The sequence below is a fragment of the Lolium perenne genome, chromosome 4 (genome assembly GCF_019359855.2).
Source record: "Lolium perenne isolate Kyuss_39 chromosome 4, Kyuss_2.0, whole genome shotgun sequence".
In the NCBI taxonomy this organism is placed as follows: domain Eukaryota; kingdom Viridiplantae; phylum Streptophyta; class Magnoliopsida; order Poales; family Poaceae; genus Lolium; species Lolium perenne.
The window spans coordinates 220,792,039-220,804,560 of NC_067247.2; the positions used below are offsets into that span (position 1 = coordinate 220,792,039).

The 12,522-nt window shown below is 42.9% G+C and overlaps 1 protein-coding gene across 1 annotated transcript; it reads left to right on the forward strand.

Moving 5' to 3' along the window:
• Nucleotides 1–1,929: 1,929 nt before the first annotated feature.
• Nucleotides 1,930–10,760, forward strand: LOC127294985 (centromere/kinetochore protein zw10 homolog). Its single transcript, XM_051324890.2, has 14 exons — nt 1,930–2,511; nt 2,604–2,747; nt 3,505–3,678; nt 4,480–4,638; nt 5,212–5,442; nt 5,545–5,655; nt 5,864–5,956; nt 6,828–6,923; nt 7,706–7,834; nt 8,108–8,185; nt 8,508–8,666; nt 8,740–8,890; nt 8,984–9,066; nt 10,484–10,760. The coding sequence occupies exons 1-14, from the start codon at nt 1,975–1,977 to the stop codon at nt 10,565–10,567; spliced, it is 2,229 nt and encodes a 742-aa protein (XP_051180850.1). The 5' UTR covers nt 1,930–1,974; the 3' UTR covers nt 10,568–10,760.
• The last annotated feature ends 1,762 nt before the right edge of the window (nt 10,761–12,522 follow it).

A 12,522-nucleotide genomic window follows, 5' to 3' on the forward strand; every position in this document is an offset into this window, starting at 1 on the left:
GAGGAAAATAAGTACTTCAGAATATTACGGTGGCTCTTGTCAAATTTAGATAGGTAAATGGGTACATGGTTATAGGTTCTACGATCCCATACCCGTACCCGCTCTACCCGATGGGTATGATATTTTTTCCCATCTAAAAATCCATGGGTAATATTTTATCCCATTCGCATACTCCTATTCAGTTTTTAGCGGGCGGGTACCTAAATAAACCTCTCCTTAGGAGGCGAGTAGACACTTCACACATGTCAAAAACGTTTTGCCCCTGCTCCTCTCTCCCAGGCGGCGGCAGCCAGATCCCATCTCCATCGGCGTGAGCTATGGGCCCCTCTCCCTCCGTTTGCTGCTCCGGCAGCCGGAGGGGGGAGGGGACCTCGTTCCTCCTCCGTTTTGCAGTTAGGGCTTGTCTGCTGTGGTACGTCGTTGGGGTGGTGGGAGCGGCGCCCGGGCAAATAAATCTGCCTCAACTTCACTCCCACACCGGCGGTGACCTTCACGGCGGCGTCTCGGAGTTGTTGGCAACGTGTGCTTGTCGATCTTTCAGGTCGACAGCTTGGTTTTCTCGCCGTTCTTCAGATCTGGCGAGATCTATTTCTCGATGTGTCACTGGCGTTTGTCGTTGTCCACGACGGCGCTGGGGGCCGGGGGTGGTGGTTCTTCTGGAGCGAAGATGTTGGTCCGGAGGTGGTGGATATACCGTTCTTCTCCGACTTCGTCGATGGGAAGCCGCGTATCTTGGTCCAAGACAACACGGGGACGTCCCCCGGTCGACGTGCCACAACGACATGTGCCCCGCTGCTTGCGGCAGGCCTGTTCATCGACTCACAAAGCATCGTTGGCGATGGTGCTTTTTTGGATCTTGCAAAGGTGGAGGCTCGGCGTCTCTTCTTGCGTTCGCCTCAGCGGCGTTGTAGTTGGACGGCGGCCGCTGACTACGGTGGTTGCAGGAAATCCTAGGGATCGTTTTGTATTTCTCGATCTTTTAGGATTTTATCTGCAAATTCAATATAATCATTTTATCCCGGTTTGTCTTTTAGTTTTCACATGTGTTGATGTGTTGCTTCATGTAACTTGATTTTTGATTAATGAAATATGTGGTTGCTCTCGAAAAAAAACCTCTCCTTTGGTTACCCACAAACAAGTCACCAACAGCTCAACTCCTCCCACAACTTACCGTATTTGGAGGAGCCAAAAAGAAAGAAGGGAGCTTTTTGCTCCAGGCGATAAGGCAGGCGACCGGGAAGGTCCTCGTTCCTCGCTCCGCCGCGGCCAAGTCTGGCGGTTCCCTCGCCCTCCGCCGGCCGCTCCGGCGGCGGGAGGGTGGGGGAACCCTGGTGCTTTGGTCTCGGCGTGTAGATAGTAGGAGGAGTGTGTCGGGCACCGCGGCTCGGATGGGGACGACGGCGGCGCGTCGGCGAATAAGGTGGCCTCGATTCTCCTCTTCTCGTTGCTCTTCCTTGGGAGGGCGGCGAGGAATCGACGGTCTTTTGGTGTCTAGCTGTGGTCGGCGAGGCGGCGGCGGCGACCACGGTATGGACTTTTGTCCTCCGGCTTCATCCCTGCCACGGCGACGTCCGCTCCCTCGTCTCCGTGAAGCTTGTGAGGTTGGCTCCAGGTTCGGGAGCCTGTACAGGAGCGGGCTTAGGTCTTGCGGAAGCTCGCCGGCGACGACATCGAAGAAGATGGTGGCTTCTACTTCAGCGCGTAGGGCCTTCGTGGCCCCTTTCTTGGAGGACTTCCGGCTGCTGGCCTTTGCAAAGCTCCCCGGAGCGATGATGGCGGCGGCGTGTCTCCAGTGCGTGGTGTTGGCAGCGGCGGCTGTCTTTCCCCGGGACTTTGCTGTATTTTTCTTGTTTGTTGGGGGTGTCTGTACCGGTGTTATTTCTTAATAGATCTGGGTCTTGCGTCAAAAAAAAAAAAAAAAAAAACTCCTCCCACAACTTAGCGAGCCCGTCCGGATCCGCGACATCGCCGGCGATGGCCGACGACGTGCGTGAGCTCCTCCTCTCGATCACCGCTGACGCCGATCCCTCCACCCCGCTCTCCGCGCCAGACCTTCGCCTTCTCATCGACCGCCTCCGCCTCCGCTCCGACCGCCTCCACGCCTCCGCCCTCTCCTTCGCCTCCTCCAACCGCGAGCCGCTCGCCTCCGCGCTCCTCCGAGCCGCAGGCTCCGCGGCATCTTCAGCCTCCCTCCAGTCCGCGCTCGAGTCGGCGCTCTCCCCGCTCTCCTCCTCCCCGGACTTGTCCGACCTCAGGTCCCTCTCTGATCGCCTCCTGGCGGCCCGCCGCGAGCTCCGCGAGCGCGAGGAGCACCTTGCTGCCGCATCCTCCGTAGCTTCGCTCTCCGCGAGGCTTCGCGCCGCTCGCGCCTCAGCCAACCCCCTTGATGCCGCTATCGCCGCCGCCGAGCTCAAGCCCCTACTGGTGGACCCTCAGGGGTCTGGATCCGAAGGGGGCGAGCCTGTCGTGTTTGGGCTTCTTCGGGGCGAATGGGAGCAGCTCGTCGACGAGGTGAGCAGTCTGCTGGTTCAAGGCGCCTTGACTGATGTTAGTATTTGTGTTTGTGCTAACTGTTATGCTGGTTGGTTCCGGTGATTGTGCAGCTGCAAGTGGGACTTGCGAAGAACGTCGAGGAGTGTGTGGAGTTTGCGCCGGAGGGAGGGAAAGTGCTGGTGAGTGCTGGACCCAGAGGTAGTTCAAGTGGGACGCGTGGTGTTGAGCTTCGTGTGGCGCTGCAGGCATTGGAGGTAAAGTTCACCGTGAAATTCTGGGCTTAAGATCCAAAAATTTGTACCCTAAAGGCCTAAACCATACTTGGAAGATAAGGAGTAGTATGGTCAGGAGACTAGGCAGAATTTAGTGCTTGACAGAGTATAACTGCCTACTTACTCTATTCCTTGAACTTCTGCGATTAGTTTGGAATTTGGATGGACAGCTATAACACCGCATGAGAAGTTGCCAACATTATTCATCCTTATGATTGCTACATAATGAACAAAACTATTGTTAAGGGTGATCGATGGCCAATGATTGTTGGACAATTTTGGACTACAGATGAAACACATTCAGCTGTTAAAGCCCTTGCAGATTTAAAAATGTATCAGTTAGTCCTGATATAATGCTATCAGTTAGTTCTTTGTATGTTCCATCACAAGTTTATCATTTGGCCGTTTCATACCCATCAAAGATTAGCTGCTAATTCTTCGCTGCACTAAACTATTTGTTGTATTTCTGATGTGGTCTTCTCAAGAACCAAGAGGAATATTGTGATTCACCATTTGTTACATGGCAACTAGACTAAACCAACAAAACCAGTTTAGTACATACAGTGGGCACCTGTGTGTGTGTGTGTGTGTGTGTGTAGTGAAGGCCCATCAAATCCTGTGTTAGTATGTTATATATTCTACTCATAACTGTTCTGTCAGCTTGGTCAAATGCCTTAGTAGGAAACACTGAGGTATACGAACCACTTTGTCATACCTTTGTATTGTTTAATATACGCAGATAATTGATTCTCTGGACTATGGGATGGCAAAATTCGCAGACTTGATGATAAAGAAAATCCTAATTCCAGCAATCAGTAACATATCTGTCACAGTTTCTGTAAACGTGCTTGAGAAAAGTGGCTCCTCGTCCTCAGTATCAGTCTTAATTATAGCCCCTTCAGAGGAACTACAGGTAAGCATTCCATAGTGTTTTCTGGTTCACCAGAGCTGATTGCTCCAAACTCTATTATATAAATTGGTTACCTTTGGTTTTCGATGGCCTCTTTGATTCAAAGGATTTTGGCGGATTGTAGTCCTTCAAGAATTCTTAATATCTGCGTTGTTTAATTTGTGAATCAAAATACATAGGATTTTTTCCCAGGGATTCCTTTGCACTACATTTCATAGGAAAATTTCCATTGACTCAAATCTCTTGGAAAGATCCCTACCTTTTTCCTATGGGGTAATCAAACACCCTGCGGTGAAAATTCCTGTAGCGTTCAATCTTATACTACCTCTGTTTCATATTATAAGACATTTTGTGTACGCTAGTAGCCTACCCAAAACGTCTTATAATCTGAAACGGAGGTAGTAGGATTCAAAAATGCATGACATTGCACTCATATGTTTTTCCTCCTGCGGATCAAGAGGCTCCTATCTGCTTTATTCCCACATGTGTATTTACTATTCTTCTAAGTTTTTACCACAATATGTATGCTGAATACAAGCTGAATTGAAGATAACATTTCCAACGGTTGTAATGATGTCTGTTTTTACTGAGTAGGTAACATTAGGTCTTAGCACATCTAGAATTCTGATCCCTCAAGAAATTAAATACTCCCTCCGATCCATAATAAGTGCCACTGATTTAGTACAACTTCATTATGGATCGGAAGGAGTTCAATTTCTTGAAAAATTACTGACATGCAAACTTTATTCTTGTTTTATTTCCGGGTTGTTTTGGACAATCATGTAACTGTTGTTATTGTTCAAGGGCTACAAAGATGGTTCAGAACTTTACTCAAGAATAATTGAGGTCATCAAGTTTGTGCGCAAGTTCATTTGCGTGGAAAATATCACTTGGATACAGTCCTTTGCAAAGTTAACCTGGTCAAGAATTTCTGATCTGCTTATCACACATTTTCTCTCCAAGGTATTCTTATATTTTTTTACCATTTATTCTTATTTATTTAACAAGCAATACTTGATAATTGCTTCATTTTCTCTGTTCTTGTGAACAACCCTTTAGCTGAGGTGCGTGCTTGTCTCTGTTAATGACCCTCTTTGCTGAGTTCCTATTGAATTGGCAATATTTCTTCTGTTGCATCAGCTGTAGTTTGATTTATTTCCTTGGGAGTTAAGGCTGACTTGTTTGACAAACAGATTTACTATAGTTCTCTCCCATGCCACAGTATCAAGCTAGCGACCAAAGTGAGCATATGACTTGCAGATTGAACTTTTGGGTCCCATCCCATGTTGAAAAAAAATCAGTTTTTTTATCACAGAAATGGAAATGAACAGATTGGCCTGATCTAACTGCCATTACAGTTTATATGGAACTTGGGTTCTATCAGCTTTCTTGTTTCAGCTGTCTTGTTTGGGCACATGTGCTTGGTAATTATCTGTTTGTGGAAGGAAAATCACACCACCAGATTTATTCTACAACCATTCAGTTCTGTTATATATGTTATAACAACCAGACTGTTCATTGAATTGTGTTTTTCAGGCTGTTCCTAATGAGGCATCCAAGCTAATTGAGTTTCAAGATGTTATAAGAAGTACAAGTGAATTTGAGAACACGCTTAGGAGTATGATGTTTATTTCACCTGACAGGAAGGATGGCAAGTTGTCCCAATTTGTTAATGATGTTGAAGTTCATTTTGCTGTAAGGAAGAGAAATGAGATCTTAGTGAAAGCAAGAGACATTCTTGTACAATATGACTACGAAAATCCTCTCGTGAGTACCAAAATCTATGTTTGTCATCAGAAATGACTTAGTAGGATGTGTGGGATTCATCGTAGCAAACATATTAAGCAATAAGTGTGCTTACTATCGCAGGCATCGGATGACCAAGGAGATTCTGTTGTTGATTTACTTTTCCAGCCAGAGAAGTGTTTCATATCTAAGTCAGCACTTCAGTTAATGAAATTGGTCCATGGAGCCCTGAAGGTATGCCTGCCTCCACATTCTTCTTTATTGATTCGCTGGATCTATTAGCAAATCGCTTGTTGCTTGTACTAATGTAATGTGTTATTATCGTTCCTCATTACAACCACATTTCTGTTTGCAATGCCTCCCACTTTTCAGTATTCGCATGCTATAAAATTGCTCAAGCATTTGATGTACATCCGTTTCTGTTGTTCAATAATCAGTGCAGGATGCTTGTTTGTCATCCACAAGAGTCGCAAAGGAGTTCTGCTATGCTGCTAGGGATGCCTTGCTCTTGTATAAGGCCATTGTGCTAGTTCAGGTTTGTGCATGTACGAACTCTGCATGATAGTTGTGTATTGTGTCATGAGATTGACATTTGAACCAAATATCCAATTGTGAAATTTATGTCATGCAGTCATATTTTTCAGATACCATCTAAGATATTCCTAAAAGAATTATTTACTCATGTGCATTTTATTTAGACATGTTAGCTAAATGTCATTTTTTTTATAATTGTGCATCAATTGCATTATTCTTCAGATTTCAGATAAATATGTGATAGTTCTTTCCATCTGCTGGTTATAAGGGTATTTGATATCAAAGGTTTGTGTTTTGTGTTGTAATCAGTTATTAGTGAAAGGTAAAGTTATGGGAAATAATGTTCGCTTTAGAAGATACCATTTGATGATTTGCCTTAGTATAGAATAACCAGTTCTTCATTTGAGTATCAATAAAAGCCTTCCTGATGTACCTACTATATGTAAATTGTTTCATGCATCATCACTTATTATGCTTCTATGTGATGGCATTTACAAGATCTTAGCTTGCGTATACTTCTCCTAGCACCATATACTTAAGGTGTTCTTATGGTTTCAAATATTGTACTCCCTACGTTCACTAATGTAAGACCTCTTAGCTTTTTTCGTAAATGCATGTATCTAGACGTGTTTAGGTGTGTAGGTTCACTCATTTTGGTCCGTATCTAGTCCACTTTGAAATATCTAAAAGGTCTTGCATTAGTGAACAGAGGGAGTAGATAAATTGACTCCGGTCATTCTGTTGTTGATTTGCATTATAATATTGTCCTAATATGAGATCACATCATATTCTACTCTTCAGTTTGTTCTAGTTACTGTTATTTTACCATGATACCATAGTGATTGAATTTAGCATTGTTCCTTTTATTTAAGCTGGAGAAGCAACTCAATAGTGTCAGTCAGGTGGCTGCCATCATTCACAACGACTTCTACCATTTGTCCCAAGAAATTCTTGGTCTTGCATTTCAGGTTTGTATCCTACCTTTTGCTTCTTATTATGATTTATCCTGGATGTTGATTTATGGAATCTTTCCTACGTATACACAAATTTGTCACATGTTCATTTGCACGGATGTTTGGTTGGTTGCCACACTTCTTAGTTTATGTAGCGGCAACACTTCCCTGTTTTTTGTTGGAAATTAGTTTATGTAGCCCCCTTTCTTTATAAACCAACTACATGATTAGTAAATTCGGATCTGTGTGTTTGTGCATCATATATATGTTGAATAAACTCATGCAGTACGTGATGCACATGGATCATGATAGCACAAGAAACATGTGGAGTGTGAAAGTGAGACATTGCACCACTAGTAACTAGTAAGTCAAGATTTTAGCAGTAGTCAGGATATGTTGTCAGTACGGCTAGACTTCTTGGATGTTGCTCACACTGCTAGCTAGTGCAGCCTGGTACTATAAATACCACCCCTTGTATCCCTGATCAAAGCACCAAGTAGCAGCAAATAAGTGAAGAGAAATTTGCCCAGCTCCTTGTGTCACTCGTGAAGAGTTCAGTCCTCTCTGTAGTGCGTGTGTGTATCAACTAGCCACAGCCATATAGTGGTTTAGAACTAACAATATCAATGTTCTTTAATGATTTGCCCTTAAGTAAATAAAGAAAAAGCCTCAGCCACATATTGCTATACTTCTTTTTGTTTGTCTTTAAGATATCTGATTGAAAATTCCACTAAGATATTTACAGGTCTTTAAGATGGAGATGTGTTTTCCTAACCATTCTTAATGCTTTTGTCCAGTACCGAGCAGATTTTCCTAGAGGCTTACAGAAACTAGTTGTTTTCGTGGATTTAGCTCCAATTTTCTCCCAGATGGCAGATGGTGTACTGAGAAGACAAATACAACTTGCTATGGCTAACCTAAGCGAGGTATCCCCTTACGCCATTTGTTTGTAAGGGGCTAGTATTTCTGAAAATTGAGTTGAATTCGTGCTCATTTAAACATCAAACTGTGCGGTGGCAGCCTTTGCCCCCCCCCCCCCCCCCCCCCTTCCTGCAACAGCTTTTGAATCCTTGCATCTGTCTAATTCTAAGTACTACCCCCTTCTCTCTTTTGGCATCTCCACATGCAAAATGATGGTTCTTCCTTTTCTTTGTTGGGTGCAATATTTTAAGTTTCAAGTTTGTCACATTATTTTACAGGCTATAGATGGCGCTGATGGTTTTCAGAACACGCACCAATCTCAGCATTATGAATCCGCAAGATTTAGTATTGAGCAGGTACGTCTCATTGCCAAAGAATATGAGCTACTTGGACCTAGAAGAAGTATCGCAAAGAAATTATCTGCAATATTTTTTCTTGATATGTTACCGTGACCTGCAATTTGTTTATATATATTTATATAGTGCCAAGTCCTCAACTATTAGGAGTAGCCAATGATGTATATTGACCTCCTTTCAGCTTGTGTTTATTTTAGAAAAGATACACATTTGATATATTATCCTTGACCTGCAATTTGTTCATATTATTTGTATAGCGCGAGTCCTCAACAGTAAGTAATTATGAGTAGGCAATTAATGATGGATATTGACCTCCTTTCAGGTTGTGTTCATTTTAGAAAAGATACACATTATGTGGGAATCGATACTGCCTTGGTCAATTTACAGGAGAAGTATGTTTCATGTCCTTGGACCTGTCTTTTCTAGAATTACAAAGGACATGCTTCTGATAGATGACATGGCAGCAGAGGAGACCTTACAGGTGATAATATTCTCGTCGACAAGTTAGAGATGATAACTCTTGATGTCTATTAATATATGTGATATGCTTCCAGCTGCAAGGCCTTATACATTTGGCTCTTGAAAACCTCTCCTCGCTATTTCTGTCCCTGGTTGAGAATGACGGTGACAAGTTCTTGGATCATCATACCTGGGTCCAACTTGATGAGAGTGTACCATCTTTAAAGAAGTTCCGAAAGCTAGCAGGTACATTTTGTCTCAAATTTTGGAACTGTTTTAGCTTGTTCATATGTTATAATGTTCGCTCCACTAATACTGAAAAACGTCGATGTTGCTCAGAGTTGCTTGATATGTCATTGAAGTCCATCACAGCTGCTTGGGAAAGTGGAGAGCTAGTTAACTGCGGTTTCACATCATCTGAGGTGAGCAAGTTCCATTTTCCCTTCCTTTTTACCTTTAAATTAATTGGAGGTCAGCAAATTATGATCCTTGGCAATGCTCTGTCATCTGTTATTGGTACATGATGTGTACTGTGCCTGCCTTCATATTATTGTGCATGCTGTAATTTGAGACTTGAGAGTGTATCCTACTTGCTAAGTTACTGTTATCTCAGCACAATTTAGAGGCCTACTGGTAAATACCATAATGAGGAAGTGAAATGAGATTTTTAGAGCAAAGTGATTAAAGGAATGAGATGGAAGGTACTGGTTACTGTTGCAGTGGAGTTTCAGTCCTGGAAAACCTAGCACAATGCAGTTTTCAGTTGCAGGCCTGCTATCTGGATATTTTCACTGGATAATATCGAGGCTATCATGTCGCTGAGTGCAATCAGGCCTTTGGCCAAAATAATAGTAAATAACATTTTCTGTCATATGAAATTAGACCTCATATGACAGAAAATTAGGAGATTTAGCAACATAAATACCCCCTTGGTTCCATATTAGTTGTTGCTGATTTGGATGTATCTATATACAAAATATGTTTAGATACATCTGAATCTACGACAACTAATATGGGGCGGATGGAGTAACTGCTAACACAACTTCACCTCAAGTTTGCAATGCCGATTAACCCACATAGTTCCACCACAAATTAGGAAATGTAGCAATAAGGGACAACAAAATAACCCAAATCCGAATTTCCAAAACCACTTCCACTGTTTCAATCTTCATTCCATCACTCTAACAAACAGCCAAGTACTACTGCTCGTCATCATACTCCAAATATCCGGAGTTGTCCTCAACCTCATTATGGGATCATGATTTAACTCTTCTAGGAACAGAAGGCTAAAACTTCGCTACCTTCATTGCAAATCCTCACAAACATGTGTGTATCATTGTGAGTCCAATGCACAGTTTCATCAAATTGTGCTCACAAGTGTAGGATGGACAATGAAGACTTAGCAACACGTCTTGCAACCTTGGTGAGTGGCAATGCAAGGCCAGCATTTGATTTCCATCAATCAACTAACCAAAACAAAATTAATGCAGCCATATGTTTGTTATCTTAAAGCCACTAGGTAGCAAACTCTTGTAGTCTTCTATAAAATAATAACCAAGAACCAACATAATATTCTGTCTTTGGGGCATCAGTTGGTCCGGATGCGTAGTATTTGTTTCTTTGATACTGTCTAGGATCAGAAGTCCAGTCATAATCTACATTGCCTGCCTTGGCCCCAGCCAGATTTGTTACCTCATATTTCCAGTCTGAAACATTTTGTTTCTAGCTCTGTTTTTTGGACATCGATAAACCCTGTTGTCTTTTGGCTTTATTTGTTGACAATCTGTTGAAGGCGAAAATTTTACAGTTAATTTGAACTGATCTCTTTCTGATGTGCAGGTGCGAAATTTCATCAAAGCAATCTTTGCCGATTCTCCTCTTCGGAAGGAGTGCTTAGGATGGATCGCTATGAATCCAGCTTAGGATGCAGAAACAGAATGTTTTTGTTATTTGATTAGTTAGTGCCTTCACCATTACCAATTTTCCCATCAGATTCTGTAACCTTATCTTACTATAATACTAGGACAAATGCCCGTGCGGTGCTACGGGAATATGTTACATTGTTAGCAAAGTAATTTTATATATACATGAAATATCATGACAAACTGATCACTCATTTGATCCACGTGTGTTAGCAATTAGTTGTAGGGTGTCCCAGCTTCTAAATTTCACGTTACACCATGTAGTTCATGTAACCAAACATGCACCAATCAATTGAAATATCTAAAACATTCTGCACAGTAGATAGTGTTTACGGTCAAATGTCTGAAGCAAAAGTGTACACATTGCAAACATTTACGCTATCCACGACAACAAAATTGGTAAATCACCATTGCGGTGGTTGCCTTCTCCGGTGTGCCCCGGCGGCCAGGTCGATCTCCTGACTCCTGCTCCAACCTGTCCCTGGCTTTGCGCTCAAGACCGTGCTATCTTCCTCACAACCAGTATGCAAATAAAAACGTTTGAAACGAAAAGTATTATCAACTTAGGAAGAAGTGACCAAATACTTTTAGAATGAGCAAAGAAAATAATTGCAAGACATAAAAATGACATTGTCGAGTTATAGTGAGCTAAGATATCAATGTAATAACAGGGGATAGAGCGTCAAAGTGTAAATTCATCAGGGATGAAAAAGGGGGCCGTAGTTCAAGAAAAAGAAAAACAACAAACTCCTTTGGTTGCTTTGTATCTCTAGACTCCTGCAAATTCCATAAATAAAACGAAATGGTCATAATATCTACAGATACCGTATCTAGATTAGCATGACACAAATGCGGTGCATTGCCCCGGGTCATCAAATATTATTTCTCAATGCACATATATAATTCGCAACACACGTACATTTCTTGAAATGCATGAACTTTTTTAAAAAAATTGATGAAGCTTTTTCGGAAATAGAACATTTTTGCAAAAAATATGAACATTCTTTTTGAATGATCGTGAACAATTATGGGAAAGCATGAACCTTGTTTTTCTAATGCACGATTTACTTTTGTTACAAATGAGCATTTTTAGCACGTGGCTTTTTTATTTTCCATTATTTCAAAATTAGTGAAATATTAAATTTTGAGATTCACCGTTATTGAAAGCTAACTTTTTAAATTTCTTTATTTTAGACAAATAAACATAGTGCATCAACTTAAATCGAAGGCAGGAGGCCCTACTGCCACGGCAAATTAGTAGCGGAAGGCAGCCACTCTCCACCGCGCGATTCCTCTACCTCACTGGCCGCATTGTTACCCTTTTCGACCGTGGCAGTACATAATTTGTCACCGCCTTGGTTTTTAGGCGCGTGATTTGTCAACCTCCGCGTCTCATTTGTAGGTCGGTCGTTCGCATGTTAGAGATCAACACAAACAACTTGCATTATATTAGGCAACACAACTTGCCACCAGGTTGTTTACAAAAACATAAGATCTTCCAAAACATATTAGATGAGCCTTGTAAGCCATCATTTTAACACAGAAGGCGGAGTCAGGTGGAGTCCCACGCCACTAATGTTCAACCACACCCTGAATCACCAGCTACACGAGGAATTGTGACAGGTTGCTCTGAATCGTCGCCTTGGTGGTTTTCTTCCCCTCTGGTGCGCCGCTGCCGAGTCAAGATATCCTCCTCCAGCCCGTCCCTAACCTAGCGCATTACCCCATCCGCTCCGATATGGTCACAAGCCTCCATCTCCTTCCCAAGGAGCCACTCATCCTCAAGCACCACCACCACCATGCCTCAGTTCGGCCGCCGCAATCAATGACCGCGTTGTCTTCCTTACGCCCTCTCCGGCTTCCTCGGCCCCCTCCTCTGCCTTCCTGCTGAGCATGTGGAGCTATAGCGCCCCTTTTCTCGCCCCGACTTGGCCTCTACCACCCCCGCACCTAGCG